At 56.5% G+C, this 26381-nt stretch overlaps 3 protein-coding genes across 5 annotated transcripts in view; all 3 read right to left on the bottom strand.

Annotated features, from left to right (window-relative positions):
• Positions 1–2703: 2703 nt before the first annotated feature.
• Positions 2704–4570, bottom strand: TMEM190 (transmembrane protein 190). 2 transcript variants are annotated; one of them, XM_025207768.1, is made up of 4 exons: positions 4064–4570; positions 3787–3912; positions 3388–3472; positions 2704–2964 (listed from the first exon to the last, which is right to left on the bottom strand). In XM_025207768.1, exons 2-4 carry the CDS (start codon positions 3814–3816, stop codon positions 2768–2770), a joined length of 312 nt encoding a protein of 103 aa, XP_025063553.1. In that variant the 5' UTR covers positions 3817–3912; positions 4064–4570; the 3' UTR covers positions 2704–2767. The 2 variants fall into 2 exon arrangements, with proteins under 2 accessions (XP_025063553.1, XP_025063551.1); XM_025207766.1 differs by lacking the exon at positions 2704–2964 and adding an exon at positions 2991–3234.
• A 269-nt stretch (positions 4571–4839) lies between these two features.
• On the bottom strand, positions 4840–17371 carry LOC102377268 (C-Jun-amino-terminal kinase-interacting protein 4). The gene is given in 28 exon segments (XM_025207763.1): positions 4840–6180; positions 6363–6455; positions 6745–6891; positions 7170–7280; positions 7453–7624; positions 8179–8327; positions 8412–8479; positions 8867–8947; positions 9111–9264; positions 10223–10367; positions 10760–10810; positions 11016–11102; positions 11250–11379; positions 11585–11752; positions 11886–11939; positions 12187–12239; positions 12241–12333; positions 12531–12579; positions 12911–13063; positions 13265–13316; positions 13814–13932; positions 14387–14474; positions 14711–14834; positions 15181–15253; positions 15424–15497; positions 15793–15863; positions 16204–16324; positions 16780–17371. Coding segments are annotated over 28 exon segments (3084 nt in total). The 5' UTR covers positions 17083–17371; the 3' UTR covers positions 4840–6079.
• A 184-nt stretch (positions 17372–17555) lies between these two features.
• The window catches only part of LOC102383297 (netrin-1-like), a 27719-nt gene continuing 18893 nt past the window's right edge, over positions 17556–26381 (bottom strand). The window contains exons 2-7 of one of the 2 annotated variants that reach the window (XM_025207764.1): positions 26288–26381; positions 25852–26040; positions 25329–25478; positions 23565–23618; positions 21274–21354; positions 17556–18454 (exon numbers count right to left, since the gene is read on the bottom strand). The exon at positions 26288–26381 is cut by the window's right edge and continues 862 nt beyond it. In XM_025207764.1, coding sequence (XP_025063549.1) covers positions 18126–18454; positions 21274–21354; positions 23565–23618; positions 25329–25478; positions 25852–26040; positions 26288–26381 — 897 coding nt within the window. In that variant the 3' untranslated portion in view covers positions 17556–18125. The remainder of the gene's footprint in view (positions 18455–21273; positions 21355–23564; positions 23619–25328; positions 25479–25851; positions 26041–26287) is intronic. The other variant, XM_025207765.1, reaches the window with a different exon arrangement.

Here is a 26381-nt window from a genome sequence, read left to right as displayed (position 1 = left end):
CGAGACCTCCCCCGAGGACCTGGGCCGCGACTACGCCGCCAAGGGCGGCACGCTGGTCCGCCTGGCCCGCAAGATCTCCCGGCGCTGGTCCCGCTCCCGGCCCCGCCGCTCCGGCCCCGGCACTGCTGGCCGCGGGGGCGCCCTGCCCCTGGGCACCGTGCGGGGCGGGGCGGGTCTGCCCCCCGACACGGTCTAGAGGTAACACCTGCCCTGCCCCCTGTGCCCTCCTGACCCTTGGGCCCCCAGCTCCCAGGGCCTGTGCCCCTGCTCTCTGCCCCCTGTGACCTGTACCAATCACCCGGGCCCTGTGCCCTCCAACCCCCTTTGAACTCAGGTAAGGCAGCTTGGGGGTAACACCAGCCCCACCCCTTTGTGCCCAAAGAAGAGGCCCAGAAGTAAGTGCCCCACTCCCCGTGGCATGCCTCTCCCAGCTCCCCTGACCACCCATCACCCTTTTCAAGGCCCTCATCAAATTTTCATGGCCTGGCTGGTAACTGGAGCTCAGGCAAGCTGGGGGAGGAGTGAAGCTCCCTTCAGGGCCTGTTTCAGGGCTGGAGGAAGCAAGATGGGGCCTTGGATGTGACAGACATGGGGGAGGCAGCTGGGAAACTGCTGGGCACAGGCTGTGCAAACTGTTCCCATCCAGCCTGGATCTGAGCTGAAAAACCCAACCCTTGGGCAGCGCAGAGACTGCACAAAATGCGTCAATTCTGTCAGATTTCTTTGGTCCTGAGGACAAATTTAATGCTGCCCCCTCCCCAGGCCAAAGGCACGACCTCTTTTGAGTCTAAATCAGGCCAAATCTTTCTCCTAAGTGGGGAAAGGAAATGGGAAAGATTCCACGAGCCCCAAGGCTGGGATTGGTTGGTTTGTTGGGGGGGGGGGTCCCTTTTGGGTAAAAGGGAAAATTGAATTTAAAAAACAAATATCCTTTTTATTTCCAGTACTAGGAATCACGTCAGGAAGGTTGGAAAGTAAGATCCAAATTAAATCATTTTTCTTTTTGCCTGGACATAAATGTTTTGGTTTAAAATTCTCTTTTTCTTTTTTTTTTTAAACACCCCCTCTCCCATGGAGGCAGATGCTGGGAGCTGGTCCTAGCCAGACTTGCAAAAGCAGAAAGATATTTCCCACCCCCCCGATTGCTGATGGACCAGATAACGCATTGATCCCAGCATCTGCCACAAATGCTGTGGGAGGGGGCTAGGTTGGGAGCCAGGAGGCTGAAATTCTCTCCCAGCTCTGGGAGGGAAGTGGGGTCCAGGGGTGAAGGCAGAGGGACTGGGAACCAGGACACCTGGGTTATATCCCCATTGCTACCACACAAAGTTCTGCCCCAGATGAGAATCCCTGATTTCCCCCTCCCCCCCCCCACTTTAGATGCCCCCTGACATGCCCCACTGTCTCTCTTCCAGGTTCTGTGGATCAAGCACCTAGGGAGGAATTAACAATGGAACCTGCAGCCCCGATTCCCGCCAGTGCTGCTGGAGACAGGATGGACTGCACGGCTGAGTCCCAGCAAGGACTCTGCTGACCCCCACAAAGGGGCATCTTCATCCATTTGTCACTGGGGACCTTTCTTTGTCCCAGGAGAAGCTGGTGTGCACTTGTGTTTTGCTTTTTGTATTGAAATCTCTGTATGTGCTATGCATGGGTCTGTGTGTTTTGACCACTGGAGGTTGGAGCAAGGGGCTGGGAGCCAGGACACCAGGGTTCCATCCCAGCGCTGGGAAGGAAATAGCTTCCAGCTGACAGGAGGGGAACAGCCCCTGTCTGACCCAACCCTTGCTTTCCACCTGAGCCTAGTTCAGCAGTTCCCAAGCTGTGGGTCGCAACAGCAGTGGATAGGGTCGCAATAAATGTGCCCTCTGAGATTTCTGCACCCACAGCAGGGTGTGGGGCTGCAGCTGTGCTGGACCAGCTCTGGCCAGGAGTCGCCTCTGTGGCCCAGTGGGTGGGACCTATTGTGGGAAGGAGTGCCTCACCACCATGGCTGCCAAGTTGAGGTATGGCAGTGGTGGCAGCTCGGAGTTGTGCCCACGGTGGCGCTAGGTGAGCAAGGGGCATCTCAGCCTGGCAGCCATGGCAGTGTGGCATGGTGCTGCACTCCCTCTTTCCCATGTTGGGTCCTGCCCACTGGGTTGTGGAGCCCCTAGGGGAGGACAGCAGGGCAGGGAGCCCCAAGGGGCGGGGTGAAGGGAGAAAGCTGGGCTCTGCACTCCGCTCTGGCCACAGCAGCTGCAGCCTCCCATGGGTGGTAGCTGGGACTTGGGCACTGATGTGGAGGCAGGGGGCTGTGGGCCCTGGCTCCTGGGGAGGGTAGGGGGCTGCAGGTGTGGAGTGAGGGGTACTGGCAGGGGCTGGGAGTGAGGGGCCATGCTGAGGAAATGGGGTCATGCTGAGGAAAAGTTTGGGAAGCACTGGCCTAGATTGTGATTGGTGCCCTCTAGAGAGGCTTATGGGTGCCCCATTCATTTGTGCAAGGGTCTCAGCACCTGGTGCCCCCTCCTTCATATGTAGGAGCAAGCTGGATCCCCAGGTGCTTGAACTGGCTGCAACTCCCCCTCCCTGGGTGGGGGGCCCATAGCTGAAGCAGGAGGCAGGGCTGGGGGAGTACCAGATGCTGAGGTGCATCTGTTCCCAGGGTGGAGCGCACGGTCTGTTTACACAGGAACCTCTCACCTGGTGCTGCTGAGGCAAAACTGGATGGAAAATATTAGCACTTTATTGGGAGGCTGGGGCTGCTCCAGCAGGAGCAGCAGCTCCCCTACTCTGTCTCCTGCAGTCTTTTCTGTACTTGTTCCTCCTCTTCCTCGTCGCTCTCGTCGCTTTTGTCCATCAGCTTCATGAGGAAATCGGCCATGTCCCTGTCCTTCCATTCTGAGCTGGGCTTTTCTTTCGCTTGTGAGCCCTTCAGTTTGCTACCAGAGTACCAGATGTGGGTCAGGACACCTGGGTTCTCTCCCAGTTTGGGAAGACAGAGGGGCCCAGTCAGTTACAACTGGTGGGGCTCAGGGAGGGGAGTGGGGTGGCTCTATCCTAGCTCGGAGGACAGATTTGGGGTAAATGGCCTAAAGGAAAGGCCCTTGTCCCACCATGGGCCCCTGAGCCAGTAGTTCTCCCCACCCCCCTGGGCCAGATGAGGGGTAGGGGAGAGGAAAGGCCTCTTCTGTTCCTTGTGGAATTTCTCCCTCTGTTCCTGGGTTCTTAGCCAAACCTCTTCCCAGTCTGAACCTAGAGCCAATGTGAGAGGCCAGCCTTGAACCCAGGAGTCTGAACAAACAGCCTGTAGGAATCATCCATGCAGCCAGGCCCTAGGGTGCTGCCATGAGCTTGAGAGCCTGCAGCTCCTCTTTCCCATTCCATGCGAGATCCCCCAGCACTTACCAGCCAATGAAGATGGACAAGAACAGCAGCGCAGCCCCAGCACAGCTCCCACCCAGGATCCCAGCATTGCGGCGCTGCTGGACTCCTGCCATGGAGACAGAGGGCTTAGGGTGGGGCTTAGCATGAAGAGGCAGCATCCTTTGGGGTGGAGCATGTCGCATGCTGGTTATGCAGGGACTCACTTTCAAGTGTGTGGGTACAGCTGGCTCTGGGACAAGATGTGGGGAGATGGCTGGTTCTGGGGTGGTGCAGAGCTGAGCCTGGCTTGGGGTGGGGCACTGAGTGCAGCTGGCTCTGGGGGATTGAAGGATGTGGCTAGCTTGGGCAGGGTGGAGTACAACTAGCTCTGGGTGGGGCAGGTCCCCTAGGGCATGGGGGTGGGTCCCCTAGGGCACGCACCATCGATAACATGGTGATAGCAGGTTCCATTGTAGTGGCAGCACTTCTGTTGCAGACACTGCTTGGGGTAGAAGCTCTCTGCTTTGCCCCCGCATGTCTTGCGCAGGGCAGGCAACTGGCTGCAGGCTGGGTGGGGGAGCAATACTGTTAGTTAGTCCCACCCTCACCCCCAGGGGAACGGCAAGGACCATAAGGAGCAGAGGAGGGAAATGGTTAAGGGGTAGGGAGTTTGTGGGGCTGCAAGGTTAGGGCAGTTTGAAATGGGGTAGTTACTTACTCAGTGGTTTGAAGAAGTTGGAGATCCCTTTGAAACCTGGGAGGAAGATGATGAGATCAGGGCTGACTCCTCCCCACTTACATCTACTCACACCCATATCTAAAAGGCTGGAAGCATTGACCTACACTGCCCTCCCCCACTCCTCCCCATCTCTGTACTAGCCTCCCAGAGACCTGGGTTCTAGTCAGCTTTGCTCAGACACACTAAGATCCCATCCATGTCCCCTCTCCTTGGAGTCAAGTACATAACTAGCCCCATGAGGTGAGCCCCCCACCCCCCCCCGGTCACTGATCCCCCAGGCACCTGGGCCCTTTTTCCTGCCCCATCTTCCCCACAGTGACCCCACAGGGGTCAGTGCCTTCTCACCAGCACACCCAGGATTCAGTGACAGGAGAAGGCCGAGCAGAGCCAGGTGGGGCCCTGGGGGTGGGCAGCCCCGGCTCATCTCTTGGGGGGCAGGGGACAGCTCTGGTCTCATGCAAGGGTCAGCCCCTGCAAGCCGTGGGGAAAGTGCAGGGGCAAGGTTGCCCCCTCTGAGCCTCTTCAGGACTGGTTTGGGCAGTGTGGACAGATGGGTCAGAGCCACGCAGCGCCACTGAGGTCCTGGTCTCCAGCACTGCATCACAGAACCCAGGCATTCTAGAGCCCTGCCTGGCAACCCACTGCAGCAGGGAGGGGGCATGGGGTCTGAGGGCTGTAAGTGAGAGGCACAGGTAAGACAGGGAAGCAGATCACATCCCACCCCAACAAGTGCAGGCTGCAAAACACCACAGCCATTTCAGGCCAGAAAAAATAAAGCTTTATTAGAAACCTTCCCATAGAAAAATGAGGCTTTGCCCACTCTGCAGAGGCAGTGTGGGATGAATGGACAGACAGACATGGGGCAAAGCCCAGCCCTGAGCTTGTAGCAGCAAAGGCATCTCACCAGCCCGAAATGCACCTCCCTAGGAGGAAATCTTGCTGCAGCCTCACCCCACTGCCTGTCCCCAGGCCACAAGGGGTGTTCCCTGCAGTCAGAACTGCTAAACATGGAGTGACTGGAGTGGAGGGAAACAGGCATGGGAGAGGGGCCAGAAGTAGGAATATTACCCATGCATCCAACTGCTGTGCCCCTGTTCTAAGCCACCAAGCCCCTCAACTGGGAGCAGGGGCCAGGCTCAGGGTCTGATTCTGAGCTGCTCCCATCCCTCCGCATCGAAGGAAGGGCCACAGCAGGGTGGGCAGTCAGAGCAGCCAGGGTGGGAAAGAGGGGGGACCTGGAGGATGGGGCTTAATCAAGAGGTAGGGGGGTGCTGTAAACATTCCTCTGAGGGCAGCTGCCCTCTATACTCCTGAGTGTGACAGTAGGCCCACCCCCAGTTAGAAGCACAAGGCAAGGGCCAGGCTTGGGGATGACCCCAGTTGTCCAGGCAGTCCCCTAAACAAAGGGAATCTTATCAGGGAACCGTAGCCCTATACTGTGCATGTGGGAAGGGCTGCTGGTGACCTTTGGTCCTGAGCAGCTGGGTGCTTTCCTGAGTCAAGAATGGGGAAGAAGGAAGAACAATTTCAAGAAGCCTTTTTCTTTTGGTGGGAAGGAGGGGGGTGGGCAGGACGGAGATGGAAGGATCCAGAGCTTGTGACACCTCTCTGGAGGTACCTGGTCTAGGGGTGCAGACAGTGAGTTAGGGAAGAAGCAGACACAGAGGCAGCAGTCTGTCCCAGACGGATGCCTTCCCCCCACTGCAGGGATATGGGGGTAGAGGGTCAGTGCAGGGTGGATGGGAACAGAGCTGGGGGAGGGCCTCCAACCCTCAGGTTGGGGGTAGAGAAGAGGGAGGAGCCAACTCCAGTCACCCCTGCAGAGAATATAGCTGTCCTGCCCTGCCCTGGGCAGCAGAGTGTTAATGCGGCTCCCAGTTGGCTTGGGTCCAGCTTGTAGCCTCTGGGACCAACCACTGGAGCTGCTGAGATAGAGGAGAAAACTCTAGGACCCCCGGGCCCAGGCAGCAGTCAGAGGTGCCCATGGGTATGGCCTCAGGCCTGGACCTGCCACATGATGAGGTGGCTGCGCTCTGAGCGTCGCAGGCGGGGGTTGGGCACCAGCAGATCTCCAAACTGCTCATTTGAGTCGTCCCCTACAAAGGGCAAGAGGGAAACAGGGTCACAGGGGCCAGGAGGTCTCCCCCACCCACCCACCCCAGGCCCTCCCCCATCCCACACCCCACCTAAGCCCCCTTGCTTCGCACCAAGAACCGGCTACCTCTGGGGTGGGGTGTCATGGGCAGTATCCCAAGCCCTGCCCTCAGCAGGCACTTACCAATCCTGAGGTTGATATAGCCTTCCCCTCCGCTCAGCACCAGGGCAGAAGGTGATGATGGTCCCTCCCCCTTCTGAAGGCTCTTAGTGCTCCCTGATAGTGAAGGGGTAAGGAGAGAAGGGTACTGCCAGGATGGACCTCAGTTGGGCTCACAGCAGGAGTGAAACTCCAGGGGCCAAGCAAAAGAAACTCCATACCCCCAGCACAGGGACAGAATTCAGGTGTCCCAGCTCCCAGCTTCCCTACTCCAACCCGCCAAACTCCACTCTCCTCCCAGGACTAGGAAAGAACCCAAGAACCCTGGCTCCCAGCCTCCCAGCTCTAACGCACCAGACCCCACTCCTCTCTCAATCCCCCCAGCCAGGATGGAATCCAAACATACCTGGGACGCAGATAAGGAAGCGCACAGCATCACGGTGCCCATGGTAGGAGGCCTGTGCCTGTTCCATGGCGCAGTATTGGGCACTGGCAGGCAAGGGACTGGGCTGGCAGCCTGGAGCTATGGCAGCCTCAGAGTCCCCTGTGAACTCTGTAACGGGAAGGGATAGGTGGTGCACGGGCACAGAGCACCCACCACCAAGGGGGAAGTCCATAATAGATTACCCCAAAACCCCACTGTGGGGGAGGGAAGTACCCACCCACTGACCCACATGGCAAAGACATGCCTATGCAAGTGTACACATATGCACACCCACACACAAGCAGGAAGCAGTACTGTGCTCTTCCACATCAGCAAGGGGTAATATTCCACACATGCTGTGCACAGCACATGCATGCATGCATGCGTGCACACACACAGGGACTCACCAGGGGCAAAGGGCAGGGTGAGGATGGTGCCACTGGCAGTACCCACCCAGAGGCGCTGGGCAAAGGCACCAAGTGCTGACACCTGCAGGGAGAAGCCCAGGGTGGTAGGGCCTGTGGAGAAATATGCAAGGTGAGACCCTCTGTTGCAGATGGGGACCTCCCCGCCTCACAGATACCCCCCAGGACTGGACTGGAGCTGGTGTCTCCTGTCAGAGAAAGGCACTTGCCACCCAGGTTGGATCAGGGCTGGCAAACCTTGGAGCTGACTCTCCCTTCCCCTCACCAAAGATGCCATGGATGAGGGGCTCCAGGTCAACCTCCTGCAGGGGCTGCCCAGTGCCTGCATGGAATAGGCGCAGGGTAGGGTCCAGTCGCACGGACACCCACACCCCAGCACCTGCCAACACCATGTGCCGCACCTGGCTCTCAGGGCGTGAAGTCACCGCAAAGGACCGCTGCAGGGAAGGGGAAACTGTCAGGAGCCAGCCAGGATCTCCCACCCCATGGATCCACCTGTCCTGAATCTCCTGCCCCACCCTCATGGGATCACAGCAGATTGTGTGTGTGTGTGTGTGTGTGTGTGGGTGTGGGTGTGGGTGTGTCCGTCCAAAGATCTACTGACAACACCCAAGCCAATCACATGGGATATCTGAGTGGAACCTGTGACATCTTCCTGCATCTCCAAGTATTGCTCAAGTTGGTTCTTCAGGATTCCTGCCTGGTGTTCTCCCAGATCTCCCCAGGCTCTTGTCTGGGAGAGACACATGCCCTTAGTATATCCCCTGCTGACATTGCCAGGGTAAATCCCAAAAGTTACCCTGACTAAGAACCTCATGGGTACATGGAATCTCCCCTCAGGGCCTCTCTCCAGCCAGGCTGACTGGATCCCAGGAGATCCCCCTGCCCCAGTGCCCTCTCCTATAATCTCTTCCTCCTCCCAAAGTTGATCCCACAGATCTTTCTCTGCTCCCCACCACACACACTCCCTATCTCCCCAGCCCACACATACCTTGATGCGGGCACCACGGGGCTCTACCACATGGATGCGGTTGCGGTAGCCACACCAGATCCTGCCCCCCACAGCCAGGGCACAACGGATGGACTGGTGTGGGCGGCCCAGGTCCAGCAGGTGGGGGTGTGCCAGGTCCCAACACTGGGCTGCAGGCAGAGTATGCAGGGTAAGTGCAGGAGGGAATAAAATAAGGGCAGGGGAAGGGGAAGAGGTGGAGGGGCAGAACTCACCATCGTTGCGGTGAAAGATGGCCAGGGTCCCGTCCCCCAGTGCAGCCACCACATGCCCCTGAGCGTGGCTGCAATGGGAGAGATATGCGGCCAGAATGGGCCCCCAACCACTTGCACCAAGCAGGACCTACCCACAATGCTCTTGGGCAGACAGCAACAGCATGAATCAGGGACCTTCCCCAGCCCAGGCTCTCTTATTCCCCCACGCCCCACCCAGCTGTTCTCTTGGGTTCCCACAGATCCAGATCTACTCCAGATGCCTCCCTCCCTGCAGCTCAATGCAGGTGCCACAGGGCTCTGCCACATAGACACAACTGCAGTAGCTGTACCAGACCTTGTGCCCCATGGCCAGCATGAAGCCCTAGTATGGAGGGGGCAAGTGGCGGGGTGGCGGGCCGACCATAGGGACCACAAGTGGAGCAGCCCTGAACATTGCCTATCCCCCCCACACTCACACAATGCTGTGGACGGCATCCTTGAGCTGGACTTTGGAGAGGCACTGGCGCCAATTAGACACAGCCGAGTATACAAAGATGCTGAGAAGGAGAACAGGGTCAGGATGGCATTGAGATGCAGCTGTCTCTGAGGTGGGATACGTTGGAGACTGGTTATACAAAGACCCCTCACCCAGTGCCGAGATGCAGCCACCTCTGTAGTGAGGCATGTCCAGGAGCTGTCCATACCACAGTCTCTCCCTACCTGCCCTCCTGGGTGCCCAGCCACATGGTGGCAGCCATCCTGGCAATGCCTGTATCTGCAATCCCCTCCTCCACCTCTGGGGATCTAGGTGCCAGGGGGTCATCCAGAATCTCAGGGCTCAGCTCTGTGCTCTGCTCCATGGACACCTGGTAACCTGAAGCAGGAGCAGGGCAGAGCCTGTGAAACAGAGGTCTGGGGCCAGAGCAACTTTAACCTGGCCCACACAGGCTCCCCTAGACCATAAAGGATACATGTCCAACACTAGTCCATATAGACCCTGCCCTGTACCTAAAATGATCCACAGAAAGCTCCTTTCCACCCACCCCTGCCCATACAGGACCTGCTCTATTTTACCTCTGAGCCTAGTCCAGACTCCCACCTACTACCTGGCCTATCCATACATATTCCAAGCTGGTCTATGCAGGCCCTCCTCCCTCTACTCTCGATGCACCAGTCTATGCCAGGGGTTATCAACCTTTTTTAAGGAATGTACCCCTTCTGGTGGGTACCCCTCCTGGACTGTACCCCTGGACAAGCAGGGGAGAGGGGTCCCCCAGCAGCTGGTAAATGAGGCGGGTGGGGGCGGGTGGTGATGCCATACACCACCCACCTGCCACTGCCACATGCGGCAGCAAGCGCACAGCAGTAGGCAGCAGCACACAGCATGCTTCCCAAGTACCCCCGCTCCTCCACACTGCCACCACGTACTCCCTGGGGCCTTCCCGCGTACCCTCATTTGACAACCCCTGGTCTATGCTGTTGCCAGCATAGGCCTCAGACCCCAGGCTAGGTTGATACACCCATCCTCCATCCACCCATACAGCCCTCAATTCTTCCATCCTGGTCCACACAGCTCCCTTAAAACATCCTTCCTTATCCATCCACACACTACCTGAGCCCCTACCTAACCTCCTGCCATTTAGCCTCATCTATACAGCTCTCCTAGCCAACCCTCCTGGTGCACAGACTGCTCCTTTATTTGCTCAGGTTCCTATAAAACTCCACCTGACTCCACACGCAGTCCAAATCCAGTCCCCTAGGGTTTAGTTGTATGGACCGAGTCCATATGTTCAAGGTCACTACAGGCTCCCCAGTACCCCCTCCACACTCACCAGGAAGCCAAGCAGCACAGACCACGTGGGCATGAGGCAAAACAAACTGGTCCAGCACATGGTTGGGGCGCATAACATCAAGGACCATCACCTCGCTGGCCGATGGGGTCCCTGAACAGACCCATACCAGGCTGGCAGGCACAGCCTGCAGGAGACATATGCCATTACATGGCTTAATGCAGGGCACCCTACTGGATCCAGGGCCAAGACAGACCAAGGGACCACCAAGAAATAGGGAGGACCACACGGGAGAGGGGGGCCCTGCCCAGATAGGGCTGCAGGAAGAAGGGAGCACACCAAGACAATGACACTGCTCAGGTTCCTCTTCAAAACAGCAGTGGGGGCACAAACACCCTGAGATTAGAGGAATCCCCCCCCATTTCCAGGGTGCCAGGGATAGAGAAGCACCAACAGGTGGTCAAGGAGGGGGGTGGACACAGCTCTAGACCTGCCAGAAATGGAGGTTCAGAGATGTGAGCCCCAGAGTAAAGTGATAAAGATCTCAGCCCCCTAGCTGGGGGACTCCCCGACACTCACCGAGTCACTGACATCCGGCCCCAGTATCCCTGCACTAGCCGCGCACCACAGCTGAAAGGAAGGAGGAAAGGCATGGGACAGCAGTCCATCCTCACACCCCAATGCCCCCTGAAACACCAGAACCAACCACACCCAGGATACAGAGATAACCTGCCTCTGGGGGTGGGTGTGGGCCCCCCCCGACACGCATCACTGCACCCTGTTGCCTGCCCCCCCAGTGCCCTCATTTTGCTCCCCATCCCCAAACACTGCTCACCTTGGTACTGGGATCCTTCTGGTCCAGCAGGTGCAGCTGAAGCAGCCTGGGCACATCCTTATTGCTCCCTGATGTCTCATTGGTGCCCTGCAATGGGAGGAGCAGGCTGGGCCTCTACCCACTAGAGGGCACCCCACCAGTGCCTACCCAAGATAACTTAAAGGAACAGTGCTTGCTATGTGACACCCTCCAACCCCAGCTGGGGGGGGGGGGGGGGGGGAAGAGGAGCTTTACCTGGTGAGGGTGCGGGAGACTCCAGCCATGGACTTGGGCACGGCCATGCTCCCTCCAAATGTGGGTCCGGATCTGGCGGTAAAGGTCCCGCTTCTGCTGCTGTGGGGACAGGCTGGGGGACTCCACAGAGCTGGGGATGGACAGACATTAGGGAGTGTTGTGCATTGGGATAGCTGCCCTCTGTGCCAACTCTCCCAGCCTCACACTTCATGGTGCCATCCTCCACCACCCCACCCCCTCTGCCCTAATCATCTCCCCCAGCCTGGCACTAAGTGATGCCCCTTCAGATTCCTTGCTAGGTCATGTCCACCCCACCCCCACCACTTGTTACTCACTTTGTAGGTGAGGCTGAGCGAGACACGTATCTCACCACTGTGGGAATCTGCCCACTGTTCCAACGGGGGTCAGTGGTGGTGCTGGAGCGGGGTCCAGACCTCCCCAACATGGTGGCTTGCACTGGGGCCCGCTCTGGGGAGTCACCAGGGCTAAACAAACGGTCAAAGCTATGGAGAAAGAAGAGAAAGATGAAGATGAGATGGAGATCAGCCTCAGTAGGGGATGCAAGGCAGGAGCACTGGCTGAGGTGGGCTCTCAGCAAGGGTGCAAGTAGAGAGGTAGGGGGGGAAAAAGACTCACATTTTCCAGAAGGAAGACTTCTTCATCTGAGCTGCCTGCACTTCCCGTGATGCCCTGAGACAAGAGGGAGATGCATGGCATCAGAGCTGGGATCCTGGAGCCCTGCACCCCTCACCCCCTTGGCACTTGTGTCCAAGTTAAAGGGGTTAATGACAGATCCACACAGCCAACCATGGCCTGTGCACTCCATGCACCACCACAGAGGTCTCCGCATCTCAGTGCTGGACAAGGAATCCCTGGGTCATGAGCCCCCCGGCTCTGCCCACCCCCAGAGGCAGCGCATTCCAGGGCCGCATCTGACCTGAGCAGCTCTGTGCGTCGTACAGCCTCCTGCAGCTACAGCCCCCTGCAGCTACATGACCCGCTCCTTATACAGGTTGCGCTCAGTGAGCACTCTTGCCATCTCTGCCCGTGTGAATCGCTTCCGCTGCGATACTGGGGCCTCAGCCTGCAGAGGGAACATGTTAGGGCTGACATCCTGACTCCCAGTCACACCCCACCACTGCCATTATCTCACCAGACCCCTCTGCTGCCAGAACCAAGACAAAACCTGAGTCCTGCTTACCAGCCCTAACCCTCCAACCACCAGACCCCACTTCCCTCCCAGCTGGGAGAGGACCCAGGTATTCAGGGTCCCAGTAGTACCTCAGCATCATTGTTCTGCTTCTTAGTTTCCTCCAACTCCTGTCGCAGCCTGAAATAGGGGAAATGAACAATGCAGAGTGAGAGACACATAGAGGCCTTGGAAGGCAGGCTGGGCTGGAAAGAAGCCCTGGATGGGAGGCTGGGGACAGAGGGGCACTGGCAAGGCTGAGGTCCTAGGGCTGGGAGGATGGGGATTGGGAATAAAAAGAGTGCCATGCAGGGGAGGACGACAGGGCTGCATGTCAGAAGTGAGGCTCCTTCCTAGTCCTGCTTCCCAAGTGGCACACCTGGGGTGTAGAGCCCATCAGTTTTCCCGGGGGGGTTGCCAAATGCTTCCTATGGCAAGGCGATAAAAGGTCCCACTCTTCTCCACCCCTCACCTGGCCAGCGCAGCCTCAGTCTCATCCAGCCGGGCCTGACAGCATCCCAGGGTGCGGGAGGCAGTATCACACTCCCCTCGCAGTGTTTCACGCTCCGCACTCAGCTCCTCCACACGTGCCACTAGGTGCCAGCGTGCTACCTCCAACTCATGCCTGCAAACAGACAGAGAGGCCCAAGCTATACCAAGGGTGGTGGTAGGGGCAGAGTCTAACTTGCCAAGAGAGTTGTGGAGAGTAGTGACCCTGAGATAGATACCCATGCCATAAGTGTGCAAGGTCTCTGCCCAGGGCCAGTGGGTGCAGAGGGTGACCCAAGCTGGGGTCCTAGGGTGCGGGGGCTTGGGGGGCCCTTACCTCACCTTCCGGAGGTTGGCATTCTCCTTGACGAGCACCTGTATGGCATCCCCTGTAGCCACAGATGGAGGTGTCAGTGTGGGAGACAGGGAGACTCTACTCCCCCAGGGCAGGGACCCCCAGCTGTTCTGCCTCATGAGGGGACAAGCCTGGGCAGTCAGTGCCTACAGTCAGACCCAGAGCCCTATGAGGTTAAATGGGGTTCTAGGGTTACACTGGAGGGGTTAAGTAGCTCTGTGCCTACTTGGGGAATTCAGGGCTGTGGTGGAGGCATGCCTTGGCTGGGACAGGGGGAGCCAGGAGCAAAGCAAGCCCCTCACTGCCCTCAAACTATCAATATGAAACTGGGTGGAGTGGGGTGGGGTGGGGTGGGGTGGGGTGGTGGCTCATGGCCAAGGCTGAAGGGTCCTACAGAGAGGAGGGATGTGAGGCATGTGCCAGGGTCTGAGGCCAAGTTTGGGGTTCAGGGCAGGGTGGGGGAGGTTTTGGGATCAGAGCTCAGGTGTTGAGGCCTGGGTTCTGGGATTCAGAGCTCAGGTGTCACCGTACCCTGCAAATCAGCCCCATCATCCAGGGCCTCAATAAGCTCCAGACCAAGCCCCGACACCTCCGCAAACAATGATGTTGTGTTGCGCTCAAGGTCTTCTGGTGGCATTGGGTCTGGGGTGCTGTGGGAAGAAACACCTTCTGTCACAGCTGGGTTGCCTCTCAGAGCCCTTCAGTCAGAGCTGGGTGGCCCCAGAGGCTTTCCCCCACTATATCAGAGCTGGGCAACCCCCAGGGCTTCCCATGCTTGTCACAAAGGCAAAGGAAGCCCCCATCCCCCCAGAGGACAGAGTATGAGGGAGCAGGGCAGTTCCAGGTCCCCCTCCCAGCTGGGTGGATTTTACAGCAGTTGAAACCCACCATCCCCCCACCCTGGCAGCTGCAGTCTGCACTTCCTCCCCAGCAGCATGGGGAATTTCTCTAGTGGTTTTGAGTACCTCCCTCCACAGCAACACTCAAAGCACTGGGGTTTCAAATCCTCCTTTCCCCTGCCCCCCATGCTCCCAAAGGAGGAGGCTGTGGGTGCTGGTTTCAAGCAAGTCCCCCATGGTCCACCCCTCCCCATTTTTCCAGTACCTGCTCAGGAGCTCTGGCTGGGGCTCCAATTCTGGGGTGGAACGCACAATCTCATCCAACTCCGTGTGCTGGCACAGCTCCAGGTGGCCTAGACACCAGCAAAGCCCCCCCATGGTAGGGAGTCAAGGGGGTCTCAGCCTCCATCCCCATCTCCCAATGTAAGCCACTCCACCCCCACCCACCTGCCCTGAGACCAGATTGGGGACAATACCTCTGTGGGACACAGCCCTCTTACTCTGCCCACAGCTCCTGCTCCAGCCTGCACTCCTGGGATGGAGCTAGACTAGGCTGATGGCCCCATAGGATACAGACTGCTGTCCCTACCATTTCCCTCCAGAAGAGGCAGCTCCTGGGACAGTGGGCGGCTGTTCCTGGGGCGTCTCTGCCCATCCTCTGGGGTCTTGATGGACACAGGTGGTAAGGTGGCATCTGGGTCCTCCACAGAGCCCTGTACCCCAGAACCACCCCAGGGGGCCAATTAATGAGGGAATCATGGAAGTGGGACCTGCAGGGACTGGTATGGGGCCCCCCCTCTATGCTCCACCTTAACAGATCCAGGACCCCCCAACGCAGGGAGGAACAACCCTCACACCCTGACCTGCTGGGTCCAGGATCTCCCTCCTCCATAGTGCTCCCACACAGAAGAACCCCCATATAAGAGGAGCTGTCTAGAGCCCCACAGCCAACATGCCCACTTGAGGGGCACCTCAAGATACATGCATATTTTTTCCCCAGTCAGGTGAACTCCTCCCCCTGGTCCCCCATTACACAATACAGCAGAAGAGAGGACCCACCTTGCAGAAAGCATAAGGCTGTGGGCACCTGGGTTCCAAGAGGCTGGGGGCTGGTTGTGGGGGCTCTGGGGTGCTAATGGAAGGGGCAAAGAGGTCAAAGACCAGACAATCATGCTGAGCCCCAATCCCACAACACAATGCCCCCAACTCCCCACTACATGGCTCCACCACCCAGGCCCCATCCCATCCCAAGCAGTACAGCACCCCTGCTGAGCCCTCTGTTACCCCACCCATAGCTTGCACCTGCTGGGTTGTGGGACAGAGGGTCTAGGGAGTGGCTGCTTCTGGGCTCTCAGCTCCTTGTAGCTTTTCACCACCTGCCAATGACACAGTTAGGGTAATGGGAGTGCAGGAAGCTTGGGCAGGGGAGGCATTGACAGGCCAAGGATGGGTAAGGTGCCCTACTGCCCCCACCCACTCACCATGGTTCCCAAGATGCCATGGAGCACAACCAGGGTTAGGACCAGATGCCAAGAGGAGTCAAAAGGGGATGGAGTCATGCAGAGGCAGGACCAAAGAACAAGGAAAAGGGGTACAGGCAGAGGTTAGGGTTGGGACAAGCAGGCCATTCAGGGCAGATGCAGGAGTCTGATTCAGGGGAAGGAGACTCACCTTAGAATGGGTCTGGCCCAGGGCTGACAGCTCCTTGAGCAGGGCAGCTTTCTGCTCCTCCAGGCTGGCCACTGCAGGGAAGGACCTTGTTATTCTGCCAGAGCCTGCCCAGAGCCTGCATCCATTGCTGCTGCCTACACTCCACCCCCACTTCCAGCACTGTTCTGAGTAGGGGTGGGGTAAAGGGGACCCACCCTGCCACTGCCTATCCCTCCCGGCATGCACAGGAACGGGTAAAGTCTGTCAAAATGGTGTATTATTGTAGGGTTTCCAGCACTCTGAGACAGCACTGACTGACATACATACCTCTCCCCTACTCCCAAGATACTCTGGACTGCCCAGCTCTCCCAAGAATTCTCAAGTCCTGATTCTGTACCTCTGCATCCTGCCCAACCACTCTGCGGGGCTCACCCTGGTCAGCATAGGCCCGCGCTTTGCCTTCCAGAAGCCGGCTCTGCCCCTCCAGCAGGGTCAGCACTGCCCGGTGCCCCTTCCGCTCTTGCTCCACTGCGTCCTCCAGCTCCATGTACCGCTGTGGGGAACGCCATGCTGACAGGGCACCCAGGAGTCCAGGCACCCCAACCCATGCCCTCTTTCTGCCCCTACCACACAGGGGTCCATGGATCAGGAATGAAGACATCCTACCGAGATGAGGGGGGTGGGCTCGGAGTGATAGGTATGGAGCAGGGGTCTCAGTAGGGCTGTGGGTCAGGAGTGAGGGGCATGACCTGGACCTAGGACATAGCAGAGGTGGGGGGAGACAGGGCTCTGTGGAAGTGAAAGCAGGAAGATATAGCAGGGGTGCAGGGAAGGGTCAGAGGTGTCTGTGGGGCAGGAGGATAGTGAAGCAGGGGCTGGCAGGGGTGTGAGGACCTGGTGAAGTGCAGCTGGGGAGGATAGGAGCTTGACAGGGCAGCAGGACAACAAGGTGAAGGGAATGGGGAACCAAGGGGATGAGGGAGTAGCAGGGGCCTGCGAGTGGCTCACCTCCTCGGCACGGGCACGTCCGGCCCGCTCACGCTCGTACTGGCTCAGCAGCCGGGCCTGGTCTTCATGCAGGGCAGCCAGGGCATGGTCCTGGTCCTGGAGCTGCCTTCCTGCCTGCTCCAGCCCCTCCAGCGCAGCCACCAGCTGGGGTAACAGCCCTGCCACCACTGTGGGGCCATGGGCCCCCACCAGGTGCTCCAGCTCCCCATAGAGCCCTGCTGCCAGTGCCCCCACCAGCCCCTCATCCCCCCAGGGGGTGCCCTGCTCCCCCTCACCCCCAAACTCCTCCTCCAGCGCCTCCATCCACGCCAGACTCGGGGATCGGGGCAGCTCCCGCACCCCCGGGGCCCTGTTAAAACTGATTTTTTTTCGGAAGACTTTCCTTTGCGAAGGCTTCTGAAAAACCCAAAGGGTCCTGAAGCGGGGGCGGAACAGACGGATTGCCCTGGGGTGCGACCCGGCGTGCAGAGGGGCCCGGAGCAGCGGGGACGGGCTGGGAAGCCCCAGCGCCCCCTGCCTTCGCGCTGCCCCAAGGGGGACACCTGTGCACGCGACACCAGCCAGACGCGCGCCGCCCGTACAGGGTCTCGGGGTCAGGCCCCCCCGGCCCAGCTCAAGGGAGGGAGGGGCGGGGGTGGGGCCTGGAGCGGGGCGAGCCTATGGGGACGCGGGACGCGTTGCGGGCGACCAATGGGGAGGGAGCGGACTTCCGGGAGAGTGGGGGAGTTGCCCTCCGTCATGTGACGCACCGGCCGCGTGACCCACGGAGGGGGCTGCGTGAAGTGTCCTCCGCCGGCGGCCTCTGTCTCTGCGACCCCTGCGGGCGCCCTGCCCCCGCTGCCCGCCAGGGGCCGCCGCCGCTCCCGGCCCCGGCGGGACGGGACGGGGCGGGGCGAGGGGGTGCCGGGCCCCCACCCCGGGTCAGGCCCGTGCCGAATCGATTGGTGTCGGACCCCGGGGCGCGGCGGGGCAGGGCCATGCGCCGCCCCCGCGCCCCGCACCTGGGCCGCCGCATAACAGCCCCCCCGGCTGGGCCCGGGCCAGCGGGCCCTGGAGCGGGAAGGCCCCCCCGGCCGGGCGCCGAATACAATAATCTCCATTTTATTCAGTGCTCGCTGGAGGCGGCCGCCCGGGCCCCGCGGGGCGGCTCTTTGGTCTCTGCTGCCTCCTGGGCTGCAGCAGTGGCGGGAGGCCCTCAAGGAGCCAAAGTCCTGGCTGCTGGAAGACAGCCAGCCCCCGGTACCCGGCCTGGGGCCCTGCCCCAAGCGCCCCTGCTCCCCACCCCCAGGTCTCCTGCGATGGCCGCTCCCCCAGGCCACAGGGGTGTCTGGAGGGGCCCGGTGGTGTCAGGGCACCCGACACTGCCCCCGCCGGTTCTGCTGCTGGAAGCGCCGCAACTTGTGTGCCCAGGCATCCCTCCAGGGCAGTGCCAGGCTGTTCCTGTCCAGCACCAGACGCGCGGGGTCGGGGGACTCGGCGTCATTGCCGATGACCAGGTAGGCCTTGTCCACCTGGAGCCGCAAGCAGTCGCAGGCCAGGTCTTGCTGGGGCACCCAGAGCGGGTGCTTGCCCCGGCGGATCGGCACACTTCGCTGCCGGTATACGGCCAGCACCAAGGCCGTGAACTTCTGCCACTCGCCCGACTCCTCTGCAGCCGTGATCTGGGCGTGCAGCACTGTGGGGGTAAGACAGGCAGTCAGTTGGGGGCATGGTGCTGAGCAGAAGCCACGCACCAGTAGCCAGCAACAACTTGAGGATCGATGCCCATACCCAGCAACCCACGGCCAGTAGTATTCTTCAGTCCCTCAAAATACTCTGTAATGTTATCCAGGAGTACCCAACAGTGCATACCAGCACCTATGGATACTCTTGCAAAGATGTTCCTCAGCATTGGATGATACTTTCCAACCTAACAAGATCCAATATTACCTAGTGATGCTTATCAGTACCTAAGGAGACTGTGCCACTTAAAGCTCACTACCATGTGACAGTTAGCATCAGTACCCAGCTCACCAATATCCAACAGTCTTCAACACTCAACACTAACCAGCAATTCTTACCTATGTCCTGCACTACCCAACAATGGAAAGCAGTCCTACCAGTATCCTGCGAGACTTACCCACAAATAATCAATGATGTGCACTAGTGCTCAGCCATGCTCACTGCTATAAATACATATTCACTAATGCCCACCAATACACAACAGTTTCAGACAATGCCTATCAAGACCCATCAGAGCTCAGTGACACCCACTAAGTTAGTGCTTGCCTGTATCTAGTGATCCCCACCAATACTCAGCTGTGCACTGTGGCACTCACAAGGGTGGTAGATATCCACCAAAACAAAACATCTGATTATATCCATCCTGTGATACCCACCAATATCCAAAGGTGCGCAATAGTCCCTGGTGATACCCAGAGCTAATCAGTGATAAAGACTGATTGACGCCTGTCTGTGGTGACTAGTACCCCACAGTATCCAACCACACCAAGCTGAACCACGGATGTCCACCAACACTCCATACCTCCCTGTGATACCCACCAAAGTTCATCCCCAGATATCACTGTCCAGTGATTCCTCACTAATATGCTGTGACAGTCAGCAAGCCCCTGCTACCCTCAGTAACAACCCAAATTACCAGACACCCCAAACAACCTGAAGGGACATCCCATTCTGTTTGATGGTACTCATTAATACTCATTGATCCCCAACAGCACCTCCTATGAGCAAGAATAGGCAGCAACACAGTATCTTGCTGTAAGTTATACTATTAAACCTAATAGTGGTTGCAGCAGTAGTGGGAGTACTAGTAGAACCTTAAATTACCCTGAAATACTCAGCAATATTAACTGATGCCCAATAACATTTAGTCCATAAAGGTTCATTTCTAACCTGCCTTCTGACTATCTTCAGATTAACACAGCCAACTACCTGACAGTAACATATAGCCACTGATCTCCAGTGTTATGCAAAAATTCCTAATGACACCAACTAATACCCACATATATTCATAAATCCCCAACAATACCAGCCGTGTCCAGTAAAATCCATTAATACTCAATAATGCCCAAGGATACACAGCAATCCCTATTGGTACCCAACATAACCTTGTAACAATAATACCCAGAAATATCCAGTGATACTCAATACCTCACGGTGATATCCAATTACACCCAACAATAACCAATAATAGTGATTGCCACTGATGTCTGAAGATAATAAATGATATCTAACCACACCCAGTGATACTCAGTGATAGCCAGCAATTCACAATAACATTAAATAATACCCAGTGTTATGCAGCAGCATACCATGATATCCACTGGTGATCAACAATATACAGTTAGCCAACAGCTTCCAGCAACCTACTAATACACAAGGCCACTCTGTGACAGCAGTATTGAATTATATCAACTAGCAGCCAATCACATCCACTGATACTCATCCAGTGACCCTCAGTAATGCCCCTCAATGTCTAACTAAACTCACCAATAATCAATAACAGGCAGCAATGCATGTTCATGTAAACTGATACCCAATCATGTCCAACAATGCCCATTGATACCAAGTAGTACCTGATGAGGTCCACTGGTACTGATGATAGTCCGGCATATATTACAGAAAACTCTCCAGTAAGACCTCCACCGTCCCATCTCCAACCTACCAGCAACAGTTAAGAGAAATACCCACTGATTGCAGAAGGGACCCACCTATTCTCAACAGGATTCAGTACCCAAGAGACAGACAGACAGAATGAGGGTCTGTGAGGAGGGTGGATGGGTAGATAGACTGAAGGTCTCTGGAGATGGGTAGAAAGAGGGAGACAGAACAGAGGTGTGTGTGGGTGTGGATAGATTGACAGACGGATGGATAGGAAAGGATGTGGTAGAAAAGGCTGGAAGGGGAAACTGGGCTCTCTCTGCTTTGTGTCCGTCCATGTGAACTGCCCTGGCTGCTCCCTCTGCTCAGAGAGGCCAGGGAGGGGGCAGTGTGCAGCCGCCCAGCATGGATTATCCCCTGCTAATCCGAAGAAAAGCAGCTTAAATTCCTAAAGCCCTTTGTCCCCTGGGCCTAGTCACCGGATCTGTGCCATCCCTACAGCGTGGGAGAGCCCCTGCCAGCCTGTCCCCATGGTCTAGGGGGGTGGGAGGTGGAAGGAAGCAGGGATCCTTAATTTTGCACCTTAATTCAGACAGATACCAAGTATACCCCCTACTCCCTGCCCTGGAATAGGCAGGCAGATGGAGAGTGTGTGTGGGGATACATAGATAGTGTGTGACAGGAGAGAGAAAGACAAAAGAGATGCATATGAAGTGAATGGATGGATGAGTAGAGTGTGTGCAGGGGCAAGTGTGGATGGATGATGGCTTAGTTTATGGGAATGGATGGATTGGTGCCAGGTATGTGTGGTGATAGGTACGGATAGATGTTGGGTGCATGCTGGAATGTGTGTAGATGGGTGCCAGGTTTGTGGGACAGCCAGGTCTCCATTACCATAGTCCTTTTTGCAGTAATTCCTCAGGTTCATGCGGATACGGCCATGGGACGGAGTGCAGTGGCTCCTGCATTCAGTACCTGCAGGGAAATGCACAGAGGGGTCATGGGAACCATGTGATTCACTTGTGTCCAGCTCCCCACCCTGCCCTGCCCTCACTGGCCATGTCCACCCAGCCCTCTCAATTGCTGCCCCCAGGGCTGGAGGCATGACTTCCTGCCTTTCTTGGCACAGCTCCTCTGCTCTGTCTTCACTTCTGGATTGAACATGTCCTGCCTCTGATTCTCAGCCTTTTGGCCCAGATCAAGCGTAGTTCCTGTTCTTAACCTGGCAGGGGAAATACAACATATCTGTGTCCATGAAGGCAATTTTTCTAAAGTGCACCTGGGGAGAACTGCTCTTCTGGTGTGGTTCAGTACCTGCCAAGGTGTAGCAGCTTTAAGCCAACTTTATGGAAATAGGAGTCTCCTCCCTAGCTTGCTCTGAGGGTCTTATGGCTAAGGGCAAAAAAAACTCGGGGGCATCCAAACCCCAAGCCTCTGGGCTTGAGCCTGCAAGTAGGATGCCCGTCAAAGGATTTGGAAACATCTGAAGCCCCAGGTGTGGGTGGAGGATGTTTGCCAGTAGTAGGGCCACTTATGGCTTTGGACTCTTGGATTTGGAATTAGTTTTGGCTAATTTGGCCTGGGATGCATACAATTAAAAATAAAAAATAAAATCTCCTGCCCTGAGAAAGAGGGGCTTCGCAGAGTGCTGTTCTTCAGAGCTCAGCTCCAGCGATGATGGGGAAATTTTGCAGGGCAATAATGTCACTTCCTGAATTGACATCTGCCCCACCTCAAAAGAGCAACTTCCTGGTGCATCATACAGCACAGCAGTTCCAGGTCTAAAGCATCACTTCCTGAATTAACCTTCTCCCTCCTCCCCCAGCCTTGCCCTCCTTGAGATGGGACTTCCAGGAATGACACAGCTATTAGATCACTGTCTGAATCCATCTTGAAGGCAGGATGTCCTGGAGTGCATGCACTGTGGAAGAAATTCCTATGATATCATATCCTGTCAGCAGTCCCTTGGATCTGAAATTCCATCAGGAAGAGACCTCCTTGGAGGTGCTTTGTGTCTGACCCGTGCCCTCCAGCTCACTCACACTCACATCCGTCACCTTTTCATTCATCCCACTCTTCCTTTCCCCATTTTTCTTCCTCCAACCTCTCCTACATCCCTTCATAGTTTCTCACCCCCAGGCACCTCCTCTTCCTCAGCTACCCCCAATCCCTCTCCCTCAAAGCTGTTTTTTTTTCTTCTAAGAAATGTTTCATGTTCCAAGCCAGTTCAGCCAAATCAAGTCTAAATCTGTGTCAGTCCAGAACCATAAGTGGCCCTACAACCAGCAAACATCCTCCACCCCCACCAGGGACTTCAGATATTTCCAAAGTCTTTTGGTGGGCATCCTACGTGTAGGCCCAAGCCCAGAGGCTTGGGGTTTGGATGCCCCCAAGTTTCACCTGCCCTCTGCCATATGACTGCAGAAGCAAGCTAGGGAGGAGCCTCTTATTTCCATAAAGTGGGCTTTAAATCCCAACATCTCGGTGAGTACTAAAACACACCAGCAGAACAGTTATCCCTGGGAATGCTTAAGGATAACTGCCTTCATGGACTCAGATACATGGGGTTTCCCTGGTTGCCTCAGACAGCTCACAACCAGTGCTGCAGCAAGGGGGAGAAGAGGTGGGGTGCAAGCGGGGCAACCATGCTGGGCACCGAAGTGAAGGGGCGCCAACAGGTGCTGCCCAGCTGGGGCAAGACACGGGATGGAGCTATGAGCGGCTCATTTGGGGGGTGCGGGGACAGGGGGAGGGCAGCTCCCGCTGCTGTGTGCACTCCCAGGCAAGCATGGGGGAGCGTGTGCCCCTTGGATCTGTGCGTGGGGCAAGGGTGTGTTGCCATTGCAGGCTTTAACCTGGCCACCAAACTTCATTGCTATGGCACTGCTCACACCATGGGGCATCCACCCACTATGCATTGTGGTATGATTTCCACCTAGCTCTGTTAATGGGTTTTCAGCACAAGGGACCTTTATTCCCACCTGCAAAGCAACAGCCCTCTACTGGCAGCACTAACAGGGGGTGTTCCCTCTGCCAACTTGAACGGTAGGTTGTTATTCTTCCTCCTAGCAATACATTGCAACCAGGGAACAGATGAGGGCAGCAGTGTACCCCAAAGCAATGTTGAGACATGGGGCAGGGGCTGAGGGAAACCTGACTTTTGCTACTGGCCCTGCCCCGGGTACCTGGGTTCCACTCCAGGGGGTAGGCAGGTGTAGTGGTCAGCACCTCCTGAATGCCTGGGAAAGAGGGAAGAGGGTGTGATGATGCATAGACAGACAGATGAGCAGAGAGGCATGGAGGGATAGAGATGGGAACGGATGGATGGAAGACAAGAGGGAGAGAGTGAAAGAAAGATAGAGAGATGTGTATGGTTACTGCTTGTGAGAATAAACCTGCCCCACTCCAGTCAGTAATACCCACCCTTCCATTCCCTGGATGCAAGGAGAAGACCCCACACGGAATATGTATGAAGGGCTCCGTGGGGTTTGCATGACAGGTGCAAGTCAAAAGAGGTGATGTCTCCTTTCATTAACAGCAGGACTTCCTGGATTGTTGTATGACTGATTGCCACAGTGTAACACAATTTCCTGGAGTAGTAGCAAAGGGCAGGACTTCATGGATCAATGTACAGCTCTAACAAACTCACATCATAGTTCCCAAGATTCTCGGCAGTGTCATGAGCCTCTTATTTGCCAACCCTCCAGGATTTGCCCTGGAGTCTCCAGGAATTAGATATAAATCATCAGGAGACTGCTGAAAGTCACCCGGGAGATAAATAATAGGGCATTCATTAAAATAAACATTAAATATTGAATCTGATTTATACAGTAGTCCAGTGGGTTTTTCAAATGTAATAATGTGCATTCGCCTTCCTAATGTAAAGTTATTAATGCCATTATGTCATGTAATGAAACCTCCTGGAATAGATTCAAACAGAGTTGGCAACCCTAGCCTCTTATGATACTGCTTCTGGACTCAGCACTCCCACCACCGCCATCCCTCCAAGGCAGGATTTCCAAACATGCTGCATCTCAAGCCACAGCCCTGGATTTAGGCTGTCACATTCAGAATGAACAACCCCACACCAGTCCCCACCTCCAGCAACATAGGTAAGACTCCCCCAAGGACTATGGCAGAGCCCCCCTGGAGAGCTATGACATCACTTCCTGAATTAGCTCCTTCCCTAGAGGTGGGATTTCATAGTGCATCAGTCATAAGAGCTCAGCTGTAGAGCTATGACCTCAGTTCCTCTATCTTTCTACCCGCCCCCCATTCCCCAGGAGGTGACCCTTCCTGGAGTAGTGGGCAGAAGCAAGCCACCATTGGTAGGATGAGCCAATGGGTGGGCTTCTACATTGTAATCAGTTACGTTATTATTATGAATAGAGGGGCCCCGCCTATTTACCATGTTTAACAACAGCCAAAAAAATTTTTGGTATTGTTACCATATTGGATGGAATATACCCGGGCTCTCTCAGGTGTCTCAGTGAGCTGCATATAAGCCCAAATTTGTTACCATATTGAACAGAATACAGAAGCTAGCCTGGGTATTCTATTTAACAGAAGCTATGGGCCTTTCTGGTTACCATATTGAAAAGAATATAAGGGCCCTTTCTGCCTTAACTACTGTAACAACCACTATCTTTTTCTGAACACTAAGCTGAACATCCTAGAAGAAAGTTTCCAGAAAAAAGAATGCTGATGTCAATATATGGGCCCTTCCTGGTTACCATATTGCTTAGAATAGAAGGGGCACTTCCTTGTTACTATGTTAGTTACCATATTTAATAGACCCAGCTATTAACTACACTAAGAAGATAGTGTCAATGGATGGTTATTATACAAGGCAAAGTATGCACCTTGTAGACTAACCATGGTGGATATAGCTATATAGCACACTTGGGGGTTGCACAGGCTGGGGCTGGCTCTCAGGGGACAGGACTTACGGACACAGGGCATGAGGGCGGAGCGGCTCTGCTGGAAGCCTTGAGCACAACGGTTGCAGGTGAGCCCAGCGACACCTACTTTGCACTGGCACTGCCCGGTTGTCTGGTTGCAGAAGTTGCTGACTGCGCCAATGGGATGGCACTGGCAGGCTGCCAAGGCAATACACACAGTCAGCGGAGGTGCCAGTGGGGAGGCTGCAGAGGGCTGGGGGATATGCCGAGCTTCCACCCACAAGCAGGCCCCCCCTTCAGACTCTGAGCAAGCTGCCCACCACTTCCACCCTTGGCAGTGCCCCCAGGCACAAATTCCAGTGCAGTGAGCTTCCCCAGAGCAGTGCCCACAACTTTAGACTCTGGTGCTGTGGGCTTCTAGTCACACTGCCCTCAGCTACAGCCCCTGTGCCAACAAGCTTCCCCACAGCAGTGTGCCCCCAGGCATGCACTCCAGTGCCACAAGCTTCCCACACTCGTGCCTCCAGGCACAGCACTGTGAGCTTCCCCATGGCAGTGCCCTGTCACTCACCCTTGCAGGCCTTGTGGCTGGTGAGGGGACGGCGTGGGTCACGCCAGAAGCCTGGCTGGCAGTAGTGGCAGTGCCGCCCAGCTGTGTGGTGCCGGCAGCGCAGGCACACACCCCCACTCTTGCGGCCCGACAGCTCATACAGCTCCATACTGAAGCGGCACCGGTGGGAATGCTGGTGGCACTGACAGGCTGTGGAGACACAGTGGGTGCAGGGAGGTGTGGGGGTAAGAAGCACTTATTCCTTGGACAATGATCAGGGGGCACCACACCCAGCATATGCTGGTGCCCCTCAGTCCCAGTCCACAAGCCTCTAACAGTCTCTGGACACCAACACACCCAAGAGGTTCCCCTGGGCTCTCCTCCCTGCACCGCCCACTAAGCAGCCCTGTCCCCACACCACCTGAGTACCCCTCTAATCTTAAGGGCCATCACTTACTAACACACTCGTGGGCATCGCTTGGTGTTGCCCTCTGCCAGGGCCGGTCACGGTAAAAGGCGCGGCATGTCTCGCACTCGGGGGCCGGTGTGGC

This window comes from Alligator sinensis, unplaced genomic scaffold (assembly GCF_000455745.1).
Source record: "Alligator sinensis unplaced genomic scaffold, ASM45574v1 scaffold709_1, whole genome shotgun sequence".
In the NCBI taxonomy this organism is placed as follows: Eukaryota; Metazoa; Chordata; order Crocodylia; family Alligatoridae; genus Alligator; species Alligator sinensis.
This window is presented reverse-complemented; position numbering and strand designations above follow the sequence as displayed.